Here is a 26,060-nt window from a genome sequence, read left to right on the forward strand (position 1 = left end):
GGCTTCTTCGGCTCGGCTCTCCAATAAAAACCAGCTCTTTCGGGTCCTAAACGGCTCTTCAGGTTTTTTTTTTTTGCTTCTTTAATCCCAACATGACCAAATATTATGTAAAATGATGCACAAAATGACTTAAAGGAAGGGGGAGAAAAAAGAAGGAACAATTAAAAAAAAGCCAGAAAAAGGAAAAGAAAGAAACAAAGGAAAAAAGTGAAGAGAACAAAAAGAAAAAAGTAACAGCTAGGAAAAATAAACACATTGAGATTCTTTTAAAGGAATTTAAAAAAAGAAAAAAAAACAGGAAAAAAGAAGAAAAAGTTTGCGTTGCATTCAAATAATTTCCAATGATACCAAGTGAATCTTGTTGCCAAGATTGTACTTCCACTCAAAAATGTGATTAAATACAGTTGTGTATCGTGCAACCGACTCAATAAGCCCCCAATTATGTTAGTATCATGCGACAAAAGATACCAGGAAAGAAAAAATTAATGGAAATCTTGGGAAAAAAATTGTTGTGAAAACAAATGACGTTTGTAGGCAATCTTACATGAGTCATTTCATTCAAAAGTGACTTTTTTTTTTTTGCATTGCCGGAAACTCAGCAAAATGTAACGTGATGTCAAGTTTTGGACATGTTTGATCATGACTTAGTTGCCACACTTGGGATTGCTGTTGCTCACTGTTGTTTCACCCACTTTGTGTGGACGCTCAGACCCTCAGAAAATTAGAGGGAACATTGCTTTGGACTGCTCCGAATCCTGAAAGAATCTAGAATAAAGTGCTGGGTTTCAACTTAAAATCAGTGTGTTCTGTGTGTCAGTGTCTCCACTATTGTGGGCCTATATGTGTGCGTAGCGCTGGGAGTAATGCTATATCACTTATCGGAGAACAGCTGCTGGCCCATATCTGAAGCGCACGTGTTTGCAAGTCCATTATTAATAGTCAATATGACATTTACTCAGTGTGAGTCATGTACACACTTCATTTTGTTTTCCATTCGGTAGTCCGCTGACGTACCACTCTCAGATCAACTCATTGTCAAACTAATCATCGGGGTCGATGCGGTTTACTTGGTTGTTTCCTCGCAATGTTACGCTCGGTGCTTTCGCAGCAGAGCGTGCACCCGTTGACCTATCGACAGCCAGACCTGACCCTGCTTAGCTTCCCGAAATCGGGTGTTCTTAGGTCGGTATGGCTGTTGTAAGGTTTAAACATTTCTTAATCTGAAATCTGACTCCGAAGACACTTCACGTGTCCTGTCCAAACCCTTACAGTTGGAGCATACGCAAAAGTCGGAGTTATTGAGCCGAGTATAGTCCACATATTCATTTATTTAGCCGAATCAAAGAGTTAAACACTTTGGATCTTTCTTCCTTGCCAATTACAATCGTGTGTAGAAAGAGAGCGACGGGGGCTCCCGGGTTGCCCACTTTTATGACACATGCCGATGAAATGTTCACATGACCAAGCCGCTGTGATTGTTCCGTGCCGTCGTCGATGCAAATTTCCCAACCATGATTGAAGAATGGGAGAAGGGTGATAGGTCACCCCCCTTAGGCGAGGTTATAAGTCATGGTTATCTGCACGGACGGAAACCAAAGACACATTCCAAAGCAAAGGGGTTTAGACACCCTTCTTGAGAAATGCACTCAAGGCTGAGGTCAAACTTAGCACAAGTATTTTTAAATATAAGTGGAATAAAACAGCGTATAAAATAGTATATAACTTCACTGTAAACAGGTTTAGATATTGGGGGTTTGAAACATGCAAAAACAAACCCTTAAATGAAAGTTCTGCTTGAAATGCATCCTTTCACAAAAAAAACTGGTTTTCCTTAGAAGTGTACTTGGAAACGAGTGTTTTCAAGAAACTGTTGTTTACCAAACAGTGGTAAAAGCTAGAAACAAACTTTTTTCTAAGGACATATGAGAGTTCAATCTTTCTTCACTTATGTCCTTTGCCTAGATAGCGATAGGCCTACAAAAACATGTCCAATTGGCTGGCATGGGCCATTCCCATTTGAGAAAAACGTCTGGCATCGAATGAGTTAAATAAGTAGCCAATTGAAAGACCTGGGAGCTATTTTTAAATATCCCCTTTTTTAGGGTTGGGGGGGTTGGGGGGGTGATAACATGAGTGTCAAATTTGTATAAGTGTTTTGAATTGAATTCATTGTTGATATATTTAATCCTGAAAAGGATAAATGAACTGAGGCACTACCAGAAATATATGTATTTGTTCTCCACTTTCAGTTTAAAGAAATAGTTCCCTCTAGTGGGCTGTGTCCTTAAGGCAAGAACGGTGCTGGATTCAATTTTATATAATTTTATGGTTGTAAATTCTATAGCTCAGAACAGAATTTCAGTCAATTATTTTTATTATTTTCAACCAGACAACCGTGACCATATTTTTCTAGATAGGCTCTTTGTCCTGAGTACAAATGACACCAAGAGCAGATGGCCCACTTTAAGGTTAATTATAAAGATCGGCTTTTGTAATTACTCAAACACATTTGTATGATCACGGCATCACTGGACCCCTTTTTTTCTCCATCTTTTTGATAATCCCTTCTGCTTTTTTTGTAAATCAGCCTCACTGAATCAGATTAGCGGCTGCTACACACAGAATTGGAATGTATCCGAGAGGATCATTTTGATGAAATGTCACTTACTCTCTGAAGCTCAAAGCTCACTTCATTCAGATTCAGATCTACTTTATTGTCATTCTTGTATACAGAACGAAATGTCGATACATCTGACCCGCACAGTTTCCTCCAAGGTACAGATATAAATAAAATGGTGTATTGAGTTGGAGTATTGAACTACTAATAATAAACTAAATCATGATAGCTATGTATAGTATACAGTAGTGCAAAGAGTGCAAGAGGAGCAGCTAACCAGATGTGCAAAATGGGCAGTCAGGTAAACAAGTCACTATACAATAACAATAACACTGGAGTACGATAGTGCAGAGGAGAACAGATGTGCAAAGGAGTGGCTAGGTATAAGAGAACTGCCAGTAGTGCAAAAAAACCCGACAACAAACAGATGTACAGATTAGCAGCTGTGTTGGCTAAACTAAAAAACGGATACAAAATTTCACACTCATGTTGATACCACCCCAAAATGGGATATTTAAGTGTGATACAGGGTATACTTAGTCCTATTGTTTTTTTAAGGGAAATGGAATACAGTCATGAGGGCCTGATTCATACTGTACACTGCTTTTGAAAATATGAAGTAAGTGCGCCGTATTTTGAAGGGGGAAACGCCTCGACGCTCCCGAAACTCTCTGAATGAATCCACGTGATGGCACGGGGATGACCCAGAAATTCTTGAATGAGCGGGACCGCACGTGCACATGGCGCACACACGCTCCAGATGGCGTAATCCTTTGCTTTTTCTCCGTCTTTCGTATTTCCCCCCTCCTCTGGAGGGATTACGCCGCCGTCCAATCGGATTTTGTCCCGTTCTCTCCCGAGCGACGAGGCGATACCTTGTATATCCCGATGTAAGAGTTGATGTTCGCGTCGTTATCCGCCGAGTTGACTGCTTAGCGTCACGATTCCGGTAAGACTCAGTAAATGGGGCCGATTCGTTAGGAAAAGTCCTCAAAATGCATCAACGGGGTGCTCGATTTGCGCCGTTTTCCGTTTTTGCGGATCACGAACGCCCTCCTGGTTGCTAAAACCACTCTACCGCCCACAGGTCAGTGCTTCCTATGCATGGTGGACGTGGTGCCCGTGAAGAACGAGGATGGCATGGTGATCATGTTCATCCTCAACTTTGAGGTCATGACTGAGGAGAATCTGCACGACGCCAAACAAGAGCTCAACCACCGCCTTCCCACTTGGCTCGTCACTGGTAACTATTGAAAACTTAGCTCTCAGTACTTCCTTGTAAATTGTTCCGCCTCTCTATCCTGACATTTGTCTTTACTTCATGTTTATCCGATCCAATGGTTCCCAAACTTTTGCAGGCTGGCGCCCCCTTTACTCCCCAGTGTATTCCTAACTGCTAACTTATTAGCCCTACTGCTACAACTATTTAGGACTCTTATTCTAACTTGCATACATTAAAAGTGTTACCTCTAATCAATAATGCACTTTTGGGGTTGGACGCTATTAGACATTTTTAGTTTGTCACATCATTGATTACCGTAAATTCCGGACCAGAGCGCACCTGATTATAAGCCGCACCCATCACATTTTAAGAGGAAAACCGATTTTGTACTTACACAAGCCGCACCTGTATATAAGCCGCATGCGCCCACATTAAAAAATGTAACACGAACACAAAATTAACCCAAACCTGACTTTAAGTCCTGCGATTGAAACTTAATGTCCTTCATTAAAGTCCACAGTCGGCAAAATGAACAGAAAATGATACCGGTACTTAAGGTTTGATGCAGACTTGCAGAATCCGGGTCCCGTTGAAAGTAATCCAAGGAAAAAAGTGTATATTTCCAAAGGTAAGGGTGGGAAAAATATATAGCCACTATTGTCCGCCGCGTCCACAAACAGGTCTGTCTGTTCCTCACCTTTACCGGTCCCCACTTCCCGTCACCCCGCGCTTGTTCCGCCCCTCCTTTTTCATTTGCCCGTGCAAAACATATCAGGATAAGTGTCTAAAATAAATACAAAAAAATACATTACAAAAATCTGCAGTTGCAAATACATATTATTCATGGGTTACACATATTTACAAAGAAAGACGGTACACCGAGACCGTTTTCAAAGCTTTAATAATAATAATATAACTTTCATCCTAAACTGTGCCTGTGACAGGGCAGTTAATGGTAGCAACACGCTAGCAACACGATTCGTTTATGCCAAGTTTACGTGCAGTAGCTCTTTTTCCTTCTTTATCGGACTGCTCGATTGCTTTTAGCTTGAAAGCTGCGTCATGTGCCTTTCTTTTTGCATTTTGCATGATGAGGCTATGTTTACGCTAATTTAATTTATGCACAAGCCAAGAATTTGCAGTCTTCCTCGGCGCATATATTCCACCGGTCTAAATCTTACCTTTTGTACTCGAGCTCCGCTGGCGGCCTTTAGAAAAATGACATCAATTGGCCGCATCAATGAATAAACCGCAGGGTTGAAAGTTGGGAAAAAAGTAGCGGCTTGTAGTCCGGAATTTACGGTATTTTTTTGTTTATTTTTGAGTTGTAAAAACGACTGCTCTCGATGTACTGGATACAACACATTTCATTTAATGATGAAATAATGATCTGCATTTATATAGCGCTTTTCAAGTCAATGAAGACTCCCCACAGTGCTTTACAATATGCTTCACATTTACCCATTCGCACACACACATTTAACCCTTATCTGGCCTAAGGGTCTCCAGTGACCAAAATTCAAGGTTACAAAATGTAATCATTGATGTGTTTCAGGGGCCATAACATCAAATAACAAAGGGGATGCATATATTTTATCGTCGCCGGCGACTTTAATCAGGCATGCTTAAGGACTGTACTTCCCAAATTCATTCAATACGTGGACTGAGCAATTAGGGAAAAAACACTGGACATCAAACATCTAGTTGGATCCGGCCATCTCTGTCTGTCCCTTACCCCCTCATACACCCCCCTCCCCCCTCCGGAGGAAAACAAAGCCTATGCAACAAGGACTGTACAAACATCTTCTTTGTTCCTTTATCTCTTTGTTTTCCTTATCCTCACTGTAAAATGTGGAACTGGAGTGCCACGTCCAATTTTGTTGTCACACTATATCCCATGTGGTAACAATGACAATAAAGGTATATTCTATTCTATTCTATAATGTTTGTTAGGAGCTTGTATTTACTACATTTCTTTGAGTCAACTCCCGGCTTAAAATGGACTCGCCGACAACGGTGAGCGCTGGCAATTCCTAACACGACCTGAGGGTTAATCCACCTCCGTTGCTGAACTCATTCTTCTGGTGGCCTTTTGTCGTGATTTATTTGAATCTCGTTTCAATTCCGTTCGTTCTCCCAAAGACCAGCTTGTGTTTTTGCAGGACACTTTTAGTGTTCGTAATCATACTTTGGAGCTAAATTCTAAGCCATGTCCTATATTCCTCTTCAAATCCTATTTCGTTTCAACAGGATTCTGTCGAAATATCCTTTGATTTAATTTTGGCGCGCCGTCGTGACGAAACGTCGTTCCTCTCGTCTTCACCAGGTCGTCCCAGAGGCTTCAAGTTGCGCCTTCCCCTGCTGCGTTCCCTCTCCAACAGCAAAGTTTCCCTGGACGACGCGGAGTCCGGCGGAATCCCCACCGCCACGCCTCTGTCCCCGCACCCGGCCGATCGCCGTCACCAATCCCTCGCTTTGGGGGAGTTCCTGCCTCTCCCCGACTTACGGCCGGATCACTCCGAGCAAATCAGTGAAAGCAGGTAGACGTCTTGACGCGATTGCGGGAGGTGTGAAAGATCCTTTTAAACGTGGGTAGATTCCACGGCAGGCCTTGACTAGGGTTACAGGGCTGCCATCTGCTGGCTGAAGTCATCATTTGACATGCAACTTTTGCATGCGCCTCTTAAAAAACAGGTGTTAAACAGGCGGCCCGCGGGCCGGATCAGGCCCGCTAAGGGATTGAATCCGGCCCGCGAGACCACACTCAGAGAAGCGCAAGAGAAAAACAAGCTGCAGGTTGGAATATGTCAACTCTATGTTGCCAAAGCCAGATGCCTTGAACAAAGACACTGTACTTGTATTTATTTCTCTCTCTCTCTCTCTCTTTTTTTCCACCCCTTCTCTCCCACTCTCTGTCTCTGTCTCTTTCTCTCTGTGTCTCTTTTTCTCTTTCTTTGTTGCTCTTTGTCTCTTTCTCTCTCTGTAGACACTGTGCTTGTATTTATTTCTCTCTCTCTCTCTCTCTCTCAGTGTCTCTCTTTTTCTCTTCCTTTGTTGCTCTTTGTCTCTTTCTCTCTCTGTGTCTTTTTAACTTCTTTTGCTCTAACTTCCTTTTTTCCTTTTCTCTCTTTTCTCTTTCTCTCTTCCTACCCTTTGCACTTTTTCTCTTTTCTCTCCTTCTGTCTTTCTATTTTTCTTTGCATTTCTTTCTTCCACTCCCTTTCTTTCCCCCTCTCTCACAACTTTTTTTCTCTTTTTTTTCTCACGCTCTCATTCTTTGTCCCGCCCTCTCTGCGGGGCCTTTATAGACAAATAATATTATAAAAATAGTGCCTTACCTGGAGGTGGTGTTTTATTGGGGTCAAATATTATTTTTTTCCCTCATTACTTTTTTTAATCCCTTGTAGTGTTTATCAACTGTGTAATAAAAAGAAAAAAGAAGAAGAAAAATTGAAGAATAAGTAAAACAACCATAGTTTATTTAACCTGCATATGGCAACTCCACAATTAGATTTCATATGGATTACGTTTATTATAGAAAGGAGCTAACGCTTTTCATATTGCCTTAAACAGCGTGTCCCAGACTTTTATTTTATGTAAAGTTACATCAGTATGAGCTTCCTAAATGTTCTCTGGTTGATTAATGGTAGTCAGCAAATACTCGCAGTGGACATATTTTTAAGTCAATGTTTGACGTGATGCCGCTTATTTTTTTCTTGTGCTTCTCTCAGCGTTGTCCGGGGGGTCGCATAAAAATAAGAGGGCTAGTGGACCATGAGTTTGATGCATGTGATGGAGCGACACCAAAAATGGGTGCTACAAAACACAAAGAATAATACAAACTATAGAGACTCAAAGTGACCAAACGGCATCATTTTTATAATCATTTTTCTCCCAGCTTTTCACAAGGTTTTTGTTTTTTGGGGTATACTTGTAGCAGCTAGATGGCAATTGTGTCAGCTCCCTTCAGGTCGTCCTTATGTTGTGTAGAAAAAATATACTAGTTTCTCAACCTACAAGTATATACAATTTCTACAATAGTTCATGTATTTTTGCTTCTTAATAAAATGGATTCGTTTTTCTTTTAATGATTGACGTTTTTCACCATGTAACAATAGTCAGGGATCAGAATTTTCCGCGGATCCGCAGATTTCCGCTGTTTTTGAACCCCAAAGGCATTCCGACTTTTTCACTTTTTCTCTTGCGTAGCAAACAAATTCAAAATCCGACTCTCTCACTCTTTCCTTTATTGCTCTGGCGCACCCTGGCGGCCGTTAGAAAAATTGGCCGCATCGTCGCACAAGCTGCAGGGACTGCACGGCATTTGAACTTATCTTGCAGTATTTACAAAAAAATCAGTTATGTGGGCAAATTATTTTATTCTTCTAAAAATGTTACTTAAATGATAAATATAAGCATGGTTTTGGACAAGTAAATTGCCTAAAACCCAGGTTTTTTTTTTTTGGTGTCGGTGGGGGGGGCTCCGCCCTGGTTTATTCCTGGACGCTGGCTATTTCAGCTGAAAATGAAAATCTCCATTCTGATCCCTGAATAGTCTGTGGTTTGCAATAATCTGTGGTCTATGCAGCACTTTGATACTCCTTGTGATTAAGGGCCAAACAAATAAACATGACTTGACTTGCCTTATCCTGAGGTTTTTGAGTTTTTCCTTGCCCTCATGTAGGTTTTAGATCAGGGGATGGTGTCAAAATAGTCTGTAGTTTGCAATAGTCTGTGCAGCCCTTTAAGACTCCTTGTGATTCAGGGCTAAACAAATAAACATGACTTGACTTGAGGTTTTTGAGTTTTCCCTCTCATGTAGGTTTTAGATCAGGGGATTGTGTCATAATAGTCTGTAGTTTGCAATTATCTGTGGTCTGTGCAGCCCTTTGAGACTCTTTGTGATTAAGGGCCAAACAAATAAACATGACTTGACTTGACTCGTAGGTGTTTACTATTTCACAAGTTCCCTTTTAGCAGTAGCTGGAAATAAGATCCAGACCAGATAATTCTTCTGACTGGTTGTCGAATGGCGAGATTGATCATTTTTTCATGTTATTTTTTCTTTTCCCCATGTTTGTTTCTTCAAGGTCGGCCATTCAAGGTTGGACCGAAGATCAGGCGGAGGACCGGCGCACTTTACTGGACTCTGTGTCTCTCGTCCCGCCTCATCCACCGCCCCAATACGTCAGCCACTTGGCGGGCCCCGTCACCCAGTCCTCCCCTTGCGTAGCGTCCCATCACCGCCTCAGCCTCAACCAAGACGCCTCGGGCTCCAACTGTTCTCTGTCGCGAAGCCGCTCGCGAGAGACCCTCCACAGCATGAGGCGCGCCTCCTCTGTCGACGAGATCGAGGCCATGAGGCCGGACTGGGACCGCAAAAACCGCAGATCCAGCGTCCGAATGGGAAGCACTGGTGCGTTGCCACGATTCTGCGTTGTTCGAAAGTTTGAGGTCGCTTAGAGATGCCCTTATTTTTGAAGTCATCAAAAATAATATGAAACTAAGAGGAAATACATCTGACGCGATATCTACATGATTATAGATGTCAAGAACCAGGATCAGGACCCAAACGCGTGACGTTGCTCTCACACAAGCCTTTTATTTTACAGGAAATGGGGATTCATGCACGTTAGGCAGCAGGATGGCGTGGAATTATAGGAAGCCAGAGGCTGACGAGATCGATACCAATTGCCCGAGTCGATATCGGACAGATGGGGTCGATACCGGACAGGACGGGACAGACAGGATAGATAATGAAACAGGATATCGAAATTAAACAGGACAAACTAGACAGGAAGGAAACTGGAAACCGATATTGAACAGGACAAAAATAAACAGGAACACTACCAGACAGGAAATACCAACAGAAAAACAGGAGTCAGAACCCACATCTTGCAGGGCAGAGGTTCGTTGACGGACTGACAAAGAAAAAATGAGCGCACTGAGCTTAAGTAGACAGAAAGCCAATCTGTCGATGAGCCGCAGCTGGTGCCACAAGGGCGGGGCCAATTGGGTGCCATGGCTACCGTAACAAAAGAGGCTCATTTCCAGCAAGCAGCATTAGTTTTTTAATTGCATTAGAAGGCTTATGCATGATTTAAAACCTTTTTCGCATTCATGCTATCTCAGCTGAAAACAGTTTAGCGGGTTAGAGAAGCTCTAAAACTGACATTCCTATGATCTCGTCGAGCAGTTAGCACGTCATATTTGGGCGTGTGACTAGACTTTCAGATCAGCCAGGAAAAAGAACTTTCATGTGTATTCTAAGAAATGAAGGTTATTCCATGCAGGAATAACCCAAACAAATAGAGCTCCCACAACCCTACCCATTACTCTGTCAGGACCAGAGCGGAGACAGGACCCACTTGCGCTACGTTTGTCACAAATTTTATTAGAAGAAAGGGAAAGGGTTGCGCCGACAATCTGGTGATCGCCGGCCGCAGGAAGCAGGTCGCTCTGATCGCAAAAATGGGACTTCCGTGACAAGCGATGGCGGTGTCGGGAACAGAAAACCAGGTCGAAAGCCAGGAGACGAGAGGAGACGTGGTCGGGATCCAAAAAAACGGGTCGAAGCCGGGATATAGATGGGAGCAGAAACAGGTGGAAGTCAGGGTCGAAAAAAAAGCTTGCCTAGAGTAAACTGAGGTTTGCAGACGGACTGACAAACGGGGACATTATATGAGTGCGTTTATATAGGGACGGGGGAGCCAATCAGAGTCAAATGAGCGGGCACAGGTGCATCTCATCGCTAATCATGACATAGTCCTTTTAGAGCACACCACAAACAAGCTCTAAACAGTAGAAAGAGAAGTGGAAGGCCCTGTTGCACAACCAAATAAATTACTCAAATAACTCGTTTGAGAAATAGATGCTTTAGATATCATCAAGGAGCAGTTTAGCACCCCACGAATTACCAGTGTCAGTATCTATTGGGAAGACGGGACTCCGAGATGCCCTCCTTCAAGACGGAGTGGCAAAAAAAACTTCATATCTGAGACGGGCCGACAAAAGAGGAGATTCCAATGGGCAAAAGAACATTAGATAGATAGATAGATAGATACTTTATTCATCCCTAGAGGGAAATTCACACTTCCAGCAGTATCCTTTTGTTGTTTATTAACAGGATGGCCTCCGGTGCTGTGTTGTAGTTTAGCCACAGCAGAGTGGATGACGTCACACGCTAGGCCAAAAGTTGGACGTCCCTGCAGCAGATGGAAATCTACCCAGGGTTACACCACCTCGTCTTCACGTAGATAGTGAGTCCGTCTCCTCTCCGCTTCCCGCAGGCTTTTGTGTCCCTGTCTGTCCTAACAGCGCTGAAGCAGGGTAGCTCCAGGTTAGCGTCCGGGTTGCTAGACTTGAGCCACGTTTCTGTAAAACACAGCAAACTGCACTCCCTGTACGCTTTGATGTTTTTCACCTGCCAGTTTGTCGGTCTCATTTGGTAGAGAGTTCACATTTACCAAGATTACCGACGGTACCGAAGGCTTATAACGTCGCTAGCTGCTTAGCTAGCTTCGGCTTTGTATCCACGATAGGGCCCCCTCATCACGCTGGCACGAAAATTCTTCAGGGCAAGGAGTTGATTCCTCGAATCAACGCATTTTTGTGCGTTAAAACCCATAACCATAGGATAGAAAGTCATCCAAAGATCAGTTGTCAAACGGGACGAAAACACAGAAGATAGAAGCAGACACAATAAATCACAAAAAGAGCGAAATAACAAGGAGCTGCTGGAAAGTGCGACTTTTGAACGGAAAACACAAAATTGTCCGGGCGACCCCAAACTTTTGAACAGCGATGTATTTCGTTCCGGTATTTTTCTCCCATTTTCCATGCGGTCTTCGCAGGTGCAGTGAACAGTAAGTCCAACATACTGAACTCCACGTCCGACTCTGACCTCATGCGGTACCGTACCATCTCCAAAATTCCCCAGATCACCTTAAACTTTGTGGATTTCAAACCCGACCCGCTCATTGCCTTACCCACGGGGGAGATGGACATCATTGCGCCTTGCAAACTCATCGACCGAACGCATAACGTGACGGAGAAAGTGACGCAGGTAGGACCCCTTTATTTTTGGCGCGAGGTGGGCGTGGACGGGGGCGGAGACTCTGCCATTTATGGTCATTAATGAGGCGTCTTGCACTGTGTTGGGTCGAATGAAGCTCTTCCTCCGTCACGCCACATGAGGTTTAAGTTGAAAGCGGGAATGTGTCTGGGTCATTTGGAGTTGATATAAAGTTGCCTTGGTCACTGACATTTCCTCAGGTTTTGTTTTTGAAGGAATCATAACTTCCAAGAGATATTTTGACCATTATCCCCATTACATACATTGACTTTACTGATAACTTGCTGGAAAATCCAACTGAGCTCGCTTTACGAGTGCAATGGTGCAGCAAATCCTGATAAGCTGCTGGGTAATGCAGATAAAATATTTGGAAATTCTGTTTTAAGTGTACAAGATTTTGTATATCCTTTATGTGTAATATATTTTTTTACCATATTCATCACAACTGTATCATTTTTTTCTCCCAAAATATGACTGAATGAATGGAAGAATGAAAACTTTATTGGAACATTAAAATAAAAAACAGAAAACAAACAATAACTCAACAACAAAAGAATGTTGTATAATATGTTTGAAAAGGGGTAGTCAGAAGCAGATTCTTATATTCCCTTCATCTTCCCTATTAAATTCACCAATGATAATAACAACAATAGTAATAATATTAATGATAAAAACAATGATATAACAATAGCAACAATAACAACAAGGTTAACTATAGTTGTTAACGCAGTATTTCCAATCTCTCGTATCGCTCATACCCCATTTTCTTCATCTCTGTATTCCGCCAGGAATGTTTTTTATTCTTATATATTTTAACACGTGAATCGTTGGACATTGTTTGATCTCGTCTTGTAAATTGTTCCAAACAAAGTTTGACACCGCACACAGACACACACATACTTTTCCTGGTGGTTCTCACCTTTGGGATTAGGAATTGACTACAGCCCCTTAAATTATCATTTCCCTCTTTCCGAATGAATCATTTATGGATGTTTTATGTTTTTGTTGACCTTAAGTTGCAGTTGTACCGTAAAAAATTTGACTAAATTGTCCAATTTGAATCATTTGGACTGCAGGAATAAAATATTAGTATGATCTTGATATCTTAGTGTTAAAAGAAGAGAGATCATCTTTTAGACTTAACATAATTATTTCAATGAAAACAACCAAACCTTCTTTAGTTATCTTCAATTAACACACATGAATAAACTCATATTTGAATGTAAATTAATTTCAGTTGTACTTTTGATACGTTTTTCTTTACATTATTTCCTACGTTTCATTTTTGTAATGGAAAAACTCGCAAATGTTTTTGTGAAATATAAATCTAGTATAGTGTAGTTTAGTGGAGCTAAATAACCTTTGAACCACGCAGAATGTGTGATAAAATATCACGTTATTTCCTTTTCTTGCCAACACATGTGATGCATTTGATCATTATTTTATTAGTTTCATCATATTCAAGCTGTACACAATACATCCCTGTCAACTTGTACCTTTTTCCCATGTTTTTTTATTTATTTCCAATTGTGTACACCATATAACTATTTTATAAGGGTAATACTATATTTTTTGAAATGTCTTTTTTTGTTGGACCGATCTTGTCTTGCCCATTTCACCTCTAATCCGAATTGCCTCAGGAATTGGTAGAAGTCGACAACGTCATAGCAGATCGCTAATAGTGTCGCAGTTTTCTTCTTGTAAGGTTGTTTTTTTTTTCATTTTTGATGGCATTGCGATTTAAGTCTCCATTTGATCTTGCTGCTGCTTGTCGCAGGTGATATCCTGCTAAATTCACAAGTGTTTTTTAACCCTCCCTGAGTCCCATTTACTCCCCCAGTTTTTATTCGAACGACATCCCCTCCCTGTGACTTTCGAGCCTTTACAACCTTGCAGAAAAGTATATGAGCAAAATGAATAAAGCCAAAGAGAAGAATAAGAGTATTAAAGATTAAGTTAAGCCCTCTGTTAGGACAGGAGTCTGCCGAGAGTTACTAAAGGGAATAGGAATGATTTGATCCCATCGGGCTCTTTATTTATTTATTTTTTCCTCAACGGATGATAATCCAGAGTTGATGACGCAATACGATAATGTAATCATTCTGCGGTATGCGAGTTGCAGATGCCGAGGTTAAAATACAAGTAATGGATTGGGCATGCCTTGTATTGGCGATGTGGGTGTCTTGAAGAGCTGTAATGTCATCTGAGGCCTGAAGATGGTAGCAGTACATTGAGACGTTTGATTCAATGACTCCGTTTTGACTTTTTCATCTTGGATAGCGCTCATGTCTTTGATATTGTTTTTTATTTTGTTCCTTTATAAAAAAACAAGCTAAATGTGCACTGTATTGGAGGGAATGGAGGCAATCAGCCTTACCTTGTCACTGATTCATCCAAAAAACGTTCTTCTCATTTCATTCTTGTTAACTACAACTCATAACCGAGCCAAGTCTTCCGACATTGACCTCATTCAACATTTCCTTCCACTTTCATTCCTGGATGTGGAATCACTCCAGACGGCTGAAAATGGACTTGATATGCCCTGTGCAGTGTTCATTTTACCTCTGAAAAGTGATGCGTCCCGGGGACTCGCATGCTCAAAAATCTATGGGTCCCAAAAGAGATCTATGGCTCCCCAAAATGTAGGTTGAAATTGTAAATCGGTGACAAATATATAATAAAAAATCTATAAAATCATTCAGTTTTAATCATCAAATGATTAATTCATTTTCTGCATCAAATTATTGTTGGTAATATACCGATGAAAGGGATAACCACAAACCTGTCTTTTTTTTCATTTTCTCCTTTTATACTTCCTTTTTTCTTCACTTCTTTATACAACATCATCATTCGTAATATAATGCATCAAAGCAAGTGAGCCGTTGGAGAGCCGGCTCTCTTGAATGAGTTGAGCCGAAAAAGCCGCTTCTCTAAAAAGAGACGGACTTTTCACCACACAACTCGAGATCGGCGTGCAGACAACAACTCGAACCGCGAGACCAAAACAACAATGGCGGACCTGCCTGACGAAAAGTTTGGAGTGCGGTAAATCTTTGTTAAAAAAAAAAAAAAGTAATCATAATAATGACAATTTGGTGTCAAAAAAGTTGCGTCCCGGGACGCACGTTGATTTGAGACGATGCGTCCCCAGCAAATATCATGAATCTAGGAGGCAGGAATGCGGGCAAACCAGAACACTGCCTCTGCATACTTGAACACAGAATCAATGAGATGCTCACTTGTACTGCGACCATCACAGAACCACTTTGTACCAAGCAACTTTTGAAAAAGGGAATTTTGTGACTTAAGTCAAGTCATGTTTCTTTATGACGGCCTTAATCACAAAGAGTCTCAAAAGGCTGCACAGATCACAGATTATTGCAAACCCCAGACTATTATCACACCATCCCCTGATCTAAAACAGTCATGAGGGCAAGGAAAAACTCAAACACCTTAACATGAGGAAAATGAAGAAACCTTGAGAAGGGACAGTCTCACAGGGCTGCACAGACCACAGATTATTGCAAACCACAGACTATTATGACACCATCCCCTGATCTAAAACCTACACGAGGGTAAGGAAAAACTCAAAAACATCAAGTCAAGTCGTGTTTTTCTGTGTTGGCCTTAATTACAAAGAGTCTCAAAAGGCTGCACGGACCACAGATTATTGCAAACAACAGACTATTATTGATGGGGTTGTATTTATCCTACGGTTGACATTTAATATGTTATATGTGTTCTCAGCCATTTTGAAGAGTTCTCAGCCCGTAAGCTACTCTTCAAGGCCATGAGTTGTTTTTTTATGTACAGACTGTGTTTTTGTTCTCACATACCAACGAAATACATCCTGACCTGGCATCCCATAACTCAAGATTGTTCTTCACCAAAGAGCCTGGGAAAAAGGAGTTTCCCAGGACCAAGGTCACCTGTCATCATTGGATGGAAAGCAGGCCTTCGAAAGAAGACTAATCAACTCTACGTAGCAAAGGCAAAAACTGAATATTAGAAGGGAGGTTTTTCGAGGAGATCCTCAGAGCCAGAGCCGAGCCGAGCCAGAGCGCAGCAAGCAGGGCAGAGCGAGCGAAAAGATGTCTAACAGCAGAATCTTGGCGGCTCTCAATATGATGATTAATAAAGTAACTAATTATAAAGAACCGATTCTCTTTGTCCTATATTGCAGAGCGTTTTATTATAAATGTTGGAAACTTGAACTTAACAATTATGACACCATCCCCTCATCTAAAACTGTCATGAGGGCAAGGAAAAACTCGGTCCAATAATTAAATACTCTCTTGGCAGACAATGGCCCTACTGTAATGGACATAAGAACGGTTGGTTGAAACTGAAGCAGGTTGTGAGTCGGACGTCGTGTTTTTATCTTTAGAAATAAATAGTTTAAGGATTTGTGGAGGTAAATTGCAGTGAGTCTCATACTCGTTTTTAAACGTGGGGTGCGGAGTTTGAAGTACTCTTCAAAAAAGTTGAATATATTCTCTTGTAATGATCTGCCAAGCTGAGTTCAAAGAGCCCTTATGCTTTTTTCCTCCAAAAAGATGAAAAAAGAAGAGTTTATTTGAGCGTGTCTAAGAAATGCACACATTACCCGAACCCCCAATGAGCAGAGATTTTCTATGGCGTATTTGAAAAGTTTGACGCCAGCACCGATTGGCAGTTCTCTCCCTTTTTGTGTTGCTAAAAATTCCTTGTTCGAGAAATTATTTGTAGCAAGGGTATTATCATCCTACAGGAAGTTACCTGTATTTAAGTGTCAGCACCTTCTATTGGCTAGGGTAAGAAAACACTTTTAGGATTGTCTGAAATCTCATAATAAAATCTATTAACAAGTTGAGATTTGGTCATATTTGGAAAATAAAAACACTTTCATTACAATATCAAGCACTAAAAGACACAACAAATTATTGTCACAGACCAGGAATGGAGACGGGACCCGATTGCGTTCGTTTACTCAGTTTTATTTAGAAGAGAAAAGAAGACTTGCATCCACAATCCGATGATCGTCGGTCACGGCTAGCAGATAGCAGGAACGCAGAAGTGGCACTTCCGTGTCGAGCGAAGGTCGTCGTTAACGGCGAGAAAACGGTCGATGGCCGGGGCGGAGGAGCAAAAACATTAACGGGTCCAGAAAAGAGGTCGGCAACGGGTATCAGACAGAAATCAGGGCAGGATAGAGTCGGAGAGTCACAAAAGCTTGCCTAGCTGGGAGCATAGGTTCGCAGACGATCTGATGGGTTCTTTCAGGAAGACGGGAGTTTGAAAAGAGTCCACTGGGTCAGCCACAGCTGACCTGCATCAGTAATCAAGACAATTATACTGTTTCATAACTGTTGAGAAACCGATTTCTCCATAAAATTCAATTTTCTACATTCCGTCATGCACATAATGCGACATTTGTGTATCCTGGCACACGCTACCGAAAGCCCCAACAAAGAACACGTGCTGTGACATCATCAGCATAACATTAAGCGAAATAGGTCGGACATCTTTTTTTAACGAGTGGCCGTTATAGGAAGGCTTTCATAGGCACGTTGGGACATCTCTGCCCAGGACTCACGGATACTTCAAATATCTTCAGTACCCTCCCCAATGTCATTTTTCTCACGATAACATACTTTTACGTGGTACCTTTTTCAAAGATGCATTTAGTTGCCGGGTAGAAAGGCTCCTTTGTGCGAATCCCAAAGGAATGATGTCAAGAAGTCAATTTGGAAAATGTGTTGTTAGACATGGGCAGAGTTCATACGGGTGCTTTAAATCCTGAACAATGCTTGAATTTTAATGTGTTTTCAAGGTTAGAACAATGCTTCAATTATGGGTGAAGTGCTAATAATATCTAAATGCTTGATATTGTGTCATGGCGCCCGATTGGCCCCGCCCTTGTGGCGTCAGCTGCGGCTCATTGACAGACTTTCCGTCTTTTTAAGCTCAGTGCTCTCATTTTTCCTTTGTCAGTCCGTCAAGGAACCTCTGCCCCGCAAGACGTGGGTTTTGACTCAATCCTCTTTCCTGTTGGTATTCCCTGTCTGGTACAGTTCCTGTTTATTTTTGTCCTGTTTAATATATGGGTTCAGTTTTGTTTCCATCTGTTTTTGTCCTGACTATTATTCTCTCCAGTTTTCGTTCCCATCTAGTTTGTCCTGTTTATTTTCGATATCCTGTTTCATCATCTATCCTGTCTGTTCCGTCCTGTCCGGTATCGACCCCATCTGTCCGATATCGACTCGGGCAGTTGGTTTTGATCTCGTCGGCCTCTGGCTTCCAATCATTTCATGCCAGACCGCTGCCTAACGTGCATGACTCCCCATTTCCTATAAAATAAAAGACTTGTGTGGGTAACGTCACGCGTTTGGGTCCTGATCCTGTTCTGGTTCATGACAATAGGAACAGGTCAAATCAGCACAAAGTATGTGCTAGCAGCAGTATTGGGACTTTATTTTAATCATCAAAGTCAACAACAGCAAAAAAAAACAACAACCCCAAAACTTTCCCTTGATCGGCGCTGGATTTCTTCCATTAAAAGTACTGGAGGATTTGAAACAAGGGCATTGATAGTGCCTAAAACATGCTTTAATGAAAACGGTGTCTGAACCCTGTAATTGGGAAGTATAGTAGTTATTCAAATTCCAGGTAAAGGCTAAAATAAAGAATACAGAGTTCATTGCAACATACTGCCACTTCTCCAGGGCCAGACTGGGCGTTGCGGTTTTTGCGGTGAGACAAAGACCTCCGGCAATATCTCGGCAAAGCACTATGTTTGTGAACTAGGGCAGAAATGAATGAAAACGAGGGCTTTTCATCTCCACAATAAAGCGCTCACAGTCCACCTGCAGGAGAATCACTTCATTTATTCTCTTTAGAGCCGCAGATGAGACAGACCAGACCGAGTCTTGCCCCTAGTTACTATTACCCCTTTATGAACGCTCGCGTTGTCGGGAAGAAAGAAAGCAAGTTCTTCAAGATAGGCATCGTGTTACGTATGTTCTTGTCCCTTTCACTAAAAGGTTATTTTTTGTGTCTGGTTGGAGTGCTGTTTTCAGACTTGTCACTATTGTGATTTTAGCATTACCCACCGCCACCCAAAAAAAGGAGATATGTACATGATATGGGACCAGTGGCCAGTTCTTTTTTGTTAAATTGGCCGGAATGGAGTCTGGAAGCAAGCTGCCGGACTGTAATTTAGCCGCCTGCTGTCTGGCTCTGCCGAAATACCTCACACTGATTATTTATTGTATTTATACGTTTGATTTTAGGTGAACTGAAAATCAGGGATTTTCTGTGACGATCATGTGATCAGAAGTCGTGCCGGAAAATCCCGGTTGCAGACTCGAATCGGATATGGTATACAGATCTAACTTGGTTGGCTATATTAATGGATAGACCTTTGTTTAGGTCAGTTGCATAACGGATGTAGAGCCGGGTGTAAAAATGCATTCGAGTCGGCCTGTCACGGTTGCCATGGCGCCCAATTGGCCCCGCCCGTGTGGCACCAGCTGCGGCCGGTTGACAGATTGGCTTCCATACTATTTAAACCCAGTCCTGTCACTCTCCTTTTCCAACCTCTGCCCCGCAAGACGTGGATTCCAACTTCCGCGTCCGAGCAATCTCTGTGATGGAACTCAATTAATAACCAACATCCCTCTCCGTGTTTGTAAAGAAGTGTTGAAGGGTTGAAGATGCGCGTGCATTGATGAAGATGAATGGAAGAATTCATGTCAGTTTATAGCAGCTTACTGACACAGAAAGATCCTGGATCATAAATGGGTCTCATGGTTGCCATCGCGCCCAATATGCCCCGCCTGTGTGCTCATTGACAGATTGGCTTTCCGTCTATTTAAGCTCAGTGCTCTCAGTTTTTCATTGAAAAAGTATTATTAATTGTAATCCAACGGGGCAGCTCGGCGGCGCAGTGGTTAGCACGTGTGCGGCACAGTTCCCTAGGTGTTAATGAGCGAGTGAGTTGTTTGTCTCTGTGTGGGGCTGGCAACCAGTTCAAGGTGTCCCCCGCCCATTGCCCGAAGACGGATGGGATGGGCTCCAGCACCCCCGCGACCCTACCGAGGATAACTGGTGCAAATAATGGATGGGTGGATGTAATCCAACAAAATCAAAACAAATGCATTTCTCTCTCGGCATCATCCATTTGCCACAACGCGTTTGAGTCCACTCCGAAGCTGACATATTGCCAACATGTCTCGCAATCTACCAAACATTGTCCGAAACAACTTTGCAAATGGTCTCCCTTGTTCATAATAAGCAACTAATCTATAGCTCGCTAATCTGTTTGCCTTTCTGCTTCCCTCAAACCGCATTAGGCAGCCATCGATTTGGCCATTTGCAACGCTCTATATAACTTTAGCGCTCGGAAAGTAAATCCAGGGCGTGTCTTCGGAAGGACACTGTGACGTCGTCCCACTAGCCGATGGCAATTGATTCGCGTCGGGATGGAAAATGTTTCGTCATTACACATGTGAGGTATCGCTTCTAAATTAAGAGCCGGTAACGGGGCGGATTTGCTCCAAGGTTGTGAGGACTTTGCTGTACCTGAACAAAATGGGAAATTCCCAAAGATAATCCACCATAAATGTCTTCTCTGTGTCTCAGTTTTTTAAAGGTTTCTATGCGTGGCTTTTTAATTCTTTTATTGCTTGTAACGCTCGAGAACACGCCCCCAGTTATCTACCTTGTCCGTGTTTCCTCTGCACTATTGCTCTGTGTGACCCATTTCCTTTGTCTTGGCCCCATTTATCACAGGGCTCCTCTTTATAACAGGTAATAGTATCAGAGAGTGGCCTTTTATGAAACCGCATTGACTATTTTTACACACAGACAAGAATCGGATTGGAAATGGATAATTGCATTTTTGGATCAATCCGAATGCCAAGAGACAACCAAATAACCATCTATGCGAGAGGCAGCAAGTATTGCGATGACGAGCACGAAGCGGGAACGTCATTACGCAAATAGATGTCAATGGTCTGCATTTCTATAGCGCTTTTCAAGTCAATGAAGTCCTTTCAAAGCGCTTTACAATGTGCTTCACATTTACCCATTCACACACACACTCACACACCAATAGGGAGTCGGCCATGCAAGGCGCCTACCTGCTTATTGGAGGCATTAGGGATTCAGTGTCTTGCCCAAGGACACTTGGACATATATCACGGAAGAGCTTGGAATCAAACCTGCAACCTCTTGATCCCAAGATGAGCGCTCTACCTCCTGAGATGTCATTTACTGAGCAACTTTTTTGACACCGAATTGTCATTATTACCCGATTACTTTTTTTTTTTTTTTAACAAAGATTTACCGCACTCCAAACTTTTCGTCAGGCAGATCCGCCATTGTTGTTTTGGTCTCGCGCGTATCTCGGCAAACGAGATCTCGTTGCTTCGAGATGACGTCATCGTTGTGGCGGTTGTCGAGTGAAAGAGAAGTATGCCTCTGAAAAAACAGTTGGTATTAGGTGCAAATCAACAAAAAATTGGTCATTTCTTCAGTGGCGGTAGTAAGTCGAAACATAACACAGAAAGTGGTAACTACGGTAATCATTCCGGCACGAAAAAACAGCGGAGAAATTCTTCAGAAGACCGCGAAGGCAAGGAAAACACGTGTGTTGAAGCCAACGATTCGACAAAAGAATACTCCGAGCAAGAAAAAGACTTTTTTTGGCAAAATGGACTCAATTATATTCCTGGTTACGCTATGAGGAGGATGATAATGGATTGGACCTTGAGAAGGGATTACAACTGTGGCGGGACAGCAAACCCTGAAGAATATATGAACTGAAAAATTTGGAGTGATAACTGATTTGTATTACCAATTAAATGTGATGATTAAAACTGCATGAATATATAAATATTTCAGCAATATTATTTTGTATAATGTATAATACTGTTGTGAACTGAAAAATCCTGAAGTGATAACTGATTTGTTTTACCAATAAACTGTGATGATTAAAACGGAATCAATATATAGATTTATATTATATATTTGTCGCCGATTTACAAAAGACTAAATTTTGGGGAGCCATAGATCTCTGTTGGGACCCATAGATTTTTGAGCACGCGAGTCCCCGGGACCCATCACTTTTCACAGCTCAAATGAACACTGACAGGATTATCGTATTTGTATCATTTTTTGTGGCGAATGACTGCAGTCTTGGCATGATGTTGTTTGCCAAAGTGGTGTGCTTCGTAATGCATTCCGATGGAGCTCCTGCTTTTCCATTACATTTCCATTAGCATCATGTGCAAGATGAGTCTTTCCCAGCGGACTGTTTGGCATCTATTTATCATCTTCATCCAGTCACATGCAATCACTTTGCGCAGAGCCGGTCAAAAAGGTTTGTGTCTTGACTGAAGTTACCCGAGGCGCCCTTTTCTTGTTACGTCTCGCAATCAATCCCCGAAGCTTCGAGGGTAGCAGTAAGATCAGGTACAGTAAGTGAGCCGGTCAGGCACCCGCTTCGGACCAATCCATCATGCGGGCGGCGAGAGGAAGGGCGGGGCCGCGAAGCTTGCTCATCTGGAGAGGCAGCCGAGTGGACCAAGTACAGAAACGCGGTACTCTGTCACTGACACACCAGCATAGACATATGCGCCCTGTTTTGTTGAAGCCCACAGCTAGCGTCTAACACTTTTTGGGGTTGTACACTATTTCAGGATTTTTTATTTTCATTTTCTCAATCGGTCATATCATTTCCTGTATGCTTTTCTCTGTTGGCTTTCCATCTCCCGGACAACATTCAGAAAAGATTGGATTTGGATACTCGGATTGCTCCTTGTTCTGGAGCCACCCAATTTTGCCACTAGAGGGCAATGTTTATTGATTTTGTTGGTATTTATTGTGCGTGCTTTGACACGAAACTTAGCTCAAGACACTCGAGGCTACCTTAAAGTACAACTGTGTACATTTTCACAAAAATAGCTTCAGCTGTTTTGGAGATTATAAAACACATACAAACACATAAGCACACATATCGGGATTTAGAAAGTACTTTAGATTGAGATAGATTTTGAAAATAAATAATGTTCAGGTTTTTTAAACAAGTTATTTACAGGTAATCCCATATTCTTAAACATGTAAAATGGTAGGAAATAGTACATGATTTTGCATCAAAGCTATATCTTTTTCATCATTATTATTCAATTATTCTCGGAGAGAATACTTTCAAATAACGTTGATGTCTTTTCTTTGTCATTCTGAGCTGTGACATCAAATCTCAGGCATTCCCCAGCACTGGGGCTTGGATGGAGAACGCTCTCGAACCTTCGGATTTCTTCTTGGCTCTTGGGATCACTAGTAGACTAGCATATTCATAGCGAAGGCTCCGGAACATAGGAAAAGTTAAATCTGAAAGATATGAGGGGGCAAGTCCATGTATGATTTTGTATACTACCAACAGAACCTTAAAATCACATCTCAAGCTAACAGGGAGCCAATGCAGGTTAGTTCAAATCGGAGTCATGTGACCAAACTTTCTTGTCTTAGTGAATAGCCTGGCTGCAGCATTTTGTGCCAGCTGAAGGCTCTTGATTTTGGACTTCGGGGGATCGGAGAGTAGGGCATTACAGTCGTCAAAACGGGAGGTCACAAACGCGTGAATTATAATCTCTGCATCCGACGGAGACGGCATAGGACGAATTTTAGCAATATTGCGAAGATGGAAGAAAGCTGTTCTAGTCATATTCTTAACGTGTGTTTGGAAGGACAGATCGGGGTCAAATAGGACACCTACATTTTGGACTGAGTCACTCTGGGTGATCTTACATTTGTCAATGTTCAGAGCAGATTTTGAGAACAAGTCACGGCATTTAGATAGACCAATAACATTGGAATTTGAAAGTAAAACATTTGGGTTCCCTATTGACCATCTCACATTTGCACAAGCAAGCACGTGTACCGATAATGTGCTTACAAGCAACTAGATGTGAACTTTGGAAGTCAGCCATAAGGTCAACACTTACAAAGTACGAATCAATGGCTGACTCGACGTCTTCAGTCTTTCTCACGCAAACACAAACCCACTCCCCGGCGTGTCACCAATTGTTATTACCTTTAACAGAACTGAGGGTCCTCCAGAGAATAGCCAAGACGTCCGGGGATTCATGTGGCGGTGACTACTTGTCGTTTGACGGTATCTGGAAGCGGGCGCTGCCATTTCCACCCAGTCATTATCCGAGAGCCTTGCTCAGACCTTCAACCCCTGAGAAATAGCAGGGTAAATACCAGACGAGTTGTATTGAGGCAGTACATTCTTCGGGAACATTGGCCATTTTGTATTTAGAGAAAGAAACAGATAGAGATGAGATATTTCTTTGCTCCGTGATTTGATAATGGATTACAAAGAGGTTCACTACGTTGATTTGATAGAAGACGCTGGCCAAGTTCCTCTGACAGGTCCTCGCATTTGGCGAGTGATTCCTCATTCTGTCACGCGATACTGGGTATTGACGTCAGATTACCGGGCTTAATGATTGTATTTGTAGGTCTGATTGTTGGTGAACCGAAAATCAGGGATTTTCTGTGACGATCCCGTGATAGGAACTGGTGCCGGAAAATCCCGGTTGCGGACTCGATCGGTATCTGTATCGGATATGGTATCCAGATCTAACTTGGTTGGCTAAATTAATAGATAGAACTTTGTTAAGCTTATTTGCATAATAGATGTAGAGCCGGGTGTAAGAATGCCGCAAGGAAAGCCGTCAAAGTAATAACTAACAAAATATATCATTTGTTTTTGTTTTATTTTAACACAAAGGTTTTTGTTCTGGAGTTAAATGTTGATATTGATTTAATTTACATAAATAAAAGAATTAATAATTAAAAAGAAGCACAGCGAACCTGTGTTTTGACAAGGCAAGCATTTTTGACTCTGACTCTCGTCGGTCCCGTTTTGTCACTTGTTTTCAACTCGTCTGTTCCTGATTTCCCCGTTTGTCTCCTGCTCCGACCCGTTTTTTGACCCCGACCACGTTCTGATCACCCGTCCTGGCTAACGACCTGTTTTTCCGTCTTACAACACTACGGAAGATCCACTTCCGCATTCGGAACCGGATCGCGGGCGCTGCCTTTCCTCTATATTTCAATAAATTTGTGAGAAACGTTACGTGATTGAGTCTACCATTTGTGCTGGTTCTGACAAAATATGAATGTAGACATACTGAATCTGTATCAAATCGGTATTGATTCCAAATAGAACGTTTCAGACGTTCAGGATATCAGTCGCTAAAAGTACTCAATTACATTTATGCAACAAATTTGAAATATTGTAACTTTTTTTTTTAATTTATACCTGATTTATTAAACATGTAATTGACGGTTTGATTTGTAAATTCCACTCTATTCAGATTTTGTCCATTCGTTTACCTAAAAATAGTCACTTAAGATTGTGGTGTCACAACAGATTATAGTCCAGTACTTTAGTTGGTACAGAAGATGTGAGGTTAAGTGAATGGGAATTCTTCATTGTCTTCCCAACATCTTGTGCAAGAACCATCTGCATGAGCAGCTTGCACTGCGATGCACACGTACAACAGAATTTCTGCTTCATCGGTCTGCTAACCACTCCTACAAATCTCACAAGCCAGGAACGGAGACGGGACCCAATAGCGTTTGTTTTACTCAGTTTTTATTTAGAAAGAGAGCGGTGCTTGCATCCACCATCCGATGATCGTCGGTCACGGGTAGCAGATAGCAGGAACGCGGAAGTGGCACTTCCGTGACGAGCGAGGGTCGTCGTTGACAGCTAGAAAACAGGTCGATGGCCGGGACGGGGGAGCAAAACAGAAAAGGGTCCAGAAAAGTGGTCGGCAACGGGAATCAGATGGAAAACAGGCCAAAACAGGTCGATGGCTGGGACGGAGGAGCAAAAGCAGAAACGGGTCCAGAAAAGGGTCGGCAACAGGTATCAGGCAAGAAAACAGGGCAGGATAATGCTGGAGAGTACAAAAGCTTGCCTAGCTGAGAGCGTAGGTACGCAGACGGTCTGAAGGCTTCCTTTTCGGAAGACGGGAGTTTAAAAAGAGTCCAACAGCCAATCACGTCCCGTGGCTGTTGGCCACCGCAAGCGCCCCAAATCCGTAATCATGACAACAAATCCACAAACACTGGCATTTTTGTACAGT

General features: G+C 42.2%; 1 protein-coding gene across 5 annotated transcripts in view; it reads left to right on the forward strand.

Annotated features, from left to right (window-relative positions):
* Positions 1–26,060, forward strand: part of kcnh2b (potassium voltage-gated channel, subfamily H (eag-related), member 2b) — a 225,370-nt gene that overhangs the window by 99,613 nt on the left and 99,697 nt on the right. For 4 of the 5 annotated variants that reach the window (XM_088322152.1, XM_088322155.1, XM_088322154.1 and 1 more), the window contains exons 4-7: positions 3,705–3,860; positions 6,166–6,379; positions 8,930–9,255; positions 11,693–11,904. In XM_088322152.1, the coding sequence (XP_088178278.1) occupies positions 3,705–3,860; positions 6,166–6,379; positions 8,930–9,255; positions 11,693–11,904 (908 nt within the window). Of the gene's footprint in view, positions 1–3,704; positions 3,861–6,089; positions 6,380–8,929; positions 9,256–11,692; positions 11,905–26,060 lie in introns of those variants that run through there. The other variant, XM_088322156.1, reaches the window with a different exon arrangement.

The sequence above is a fragment of the Urocampus carinirostris genome, chromosome 18 (genome assembly GCF_059441175.1).
Source record: "Urocampus carinirostris isolate Australia breed hairy pipefish chromosome 18, RoL_Ucar_1.0, whole genome shotgun sequence".
Lineage (NCBI taxonomy): Eukaryota > Metazoa > Chordata > Actinopteri > Syngnathiformes > Syngnathidae > Urocampus > Urocampus carinirostris.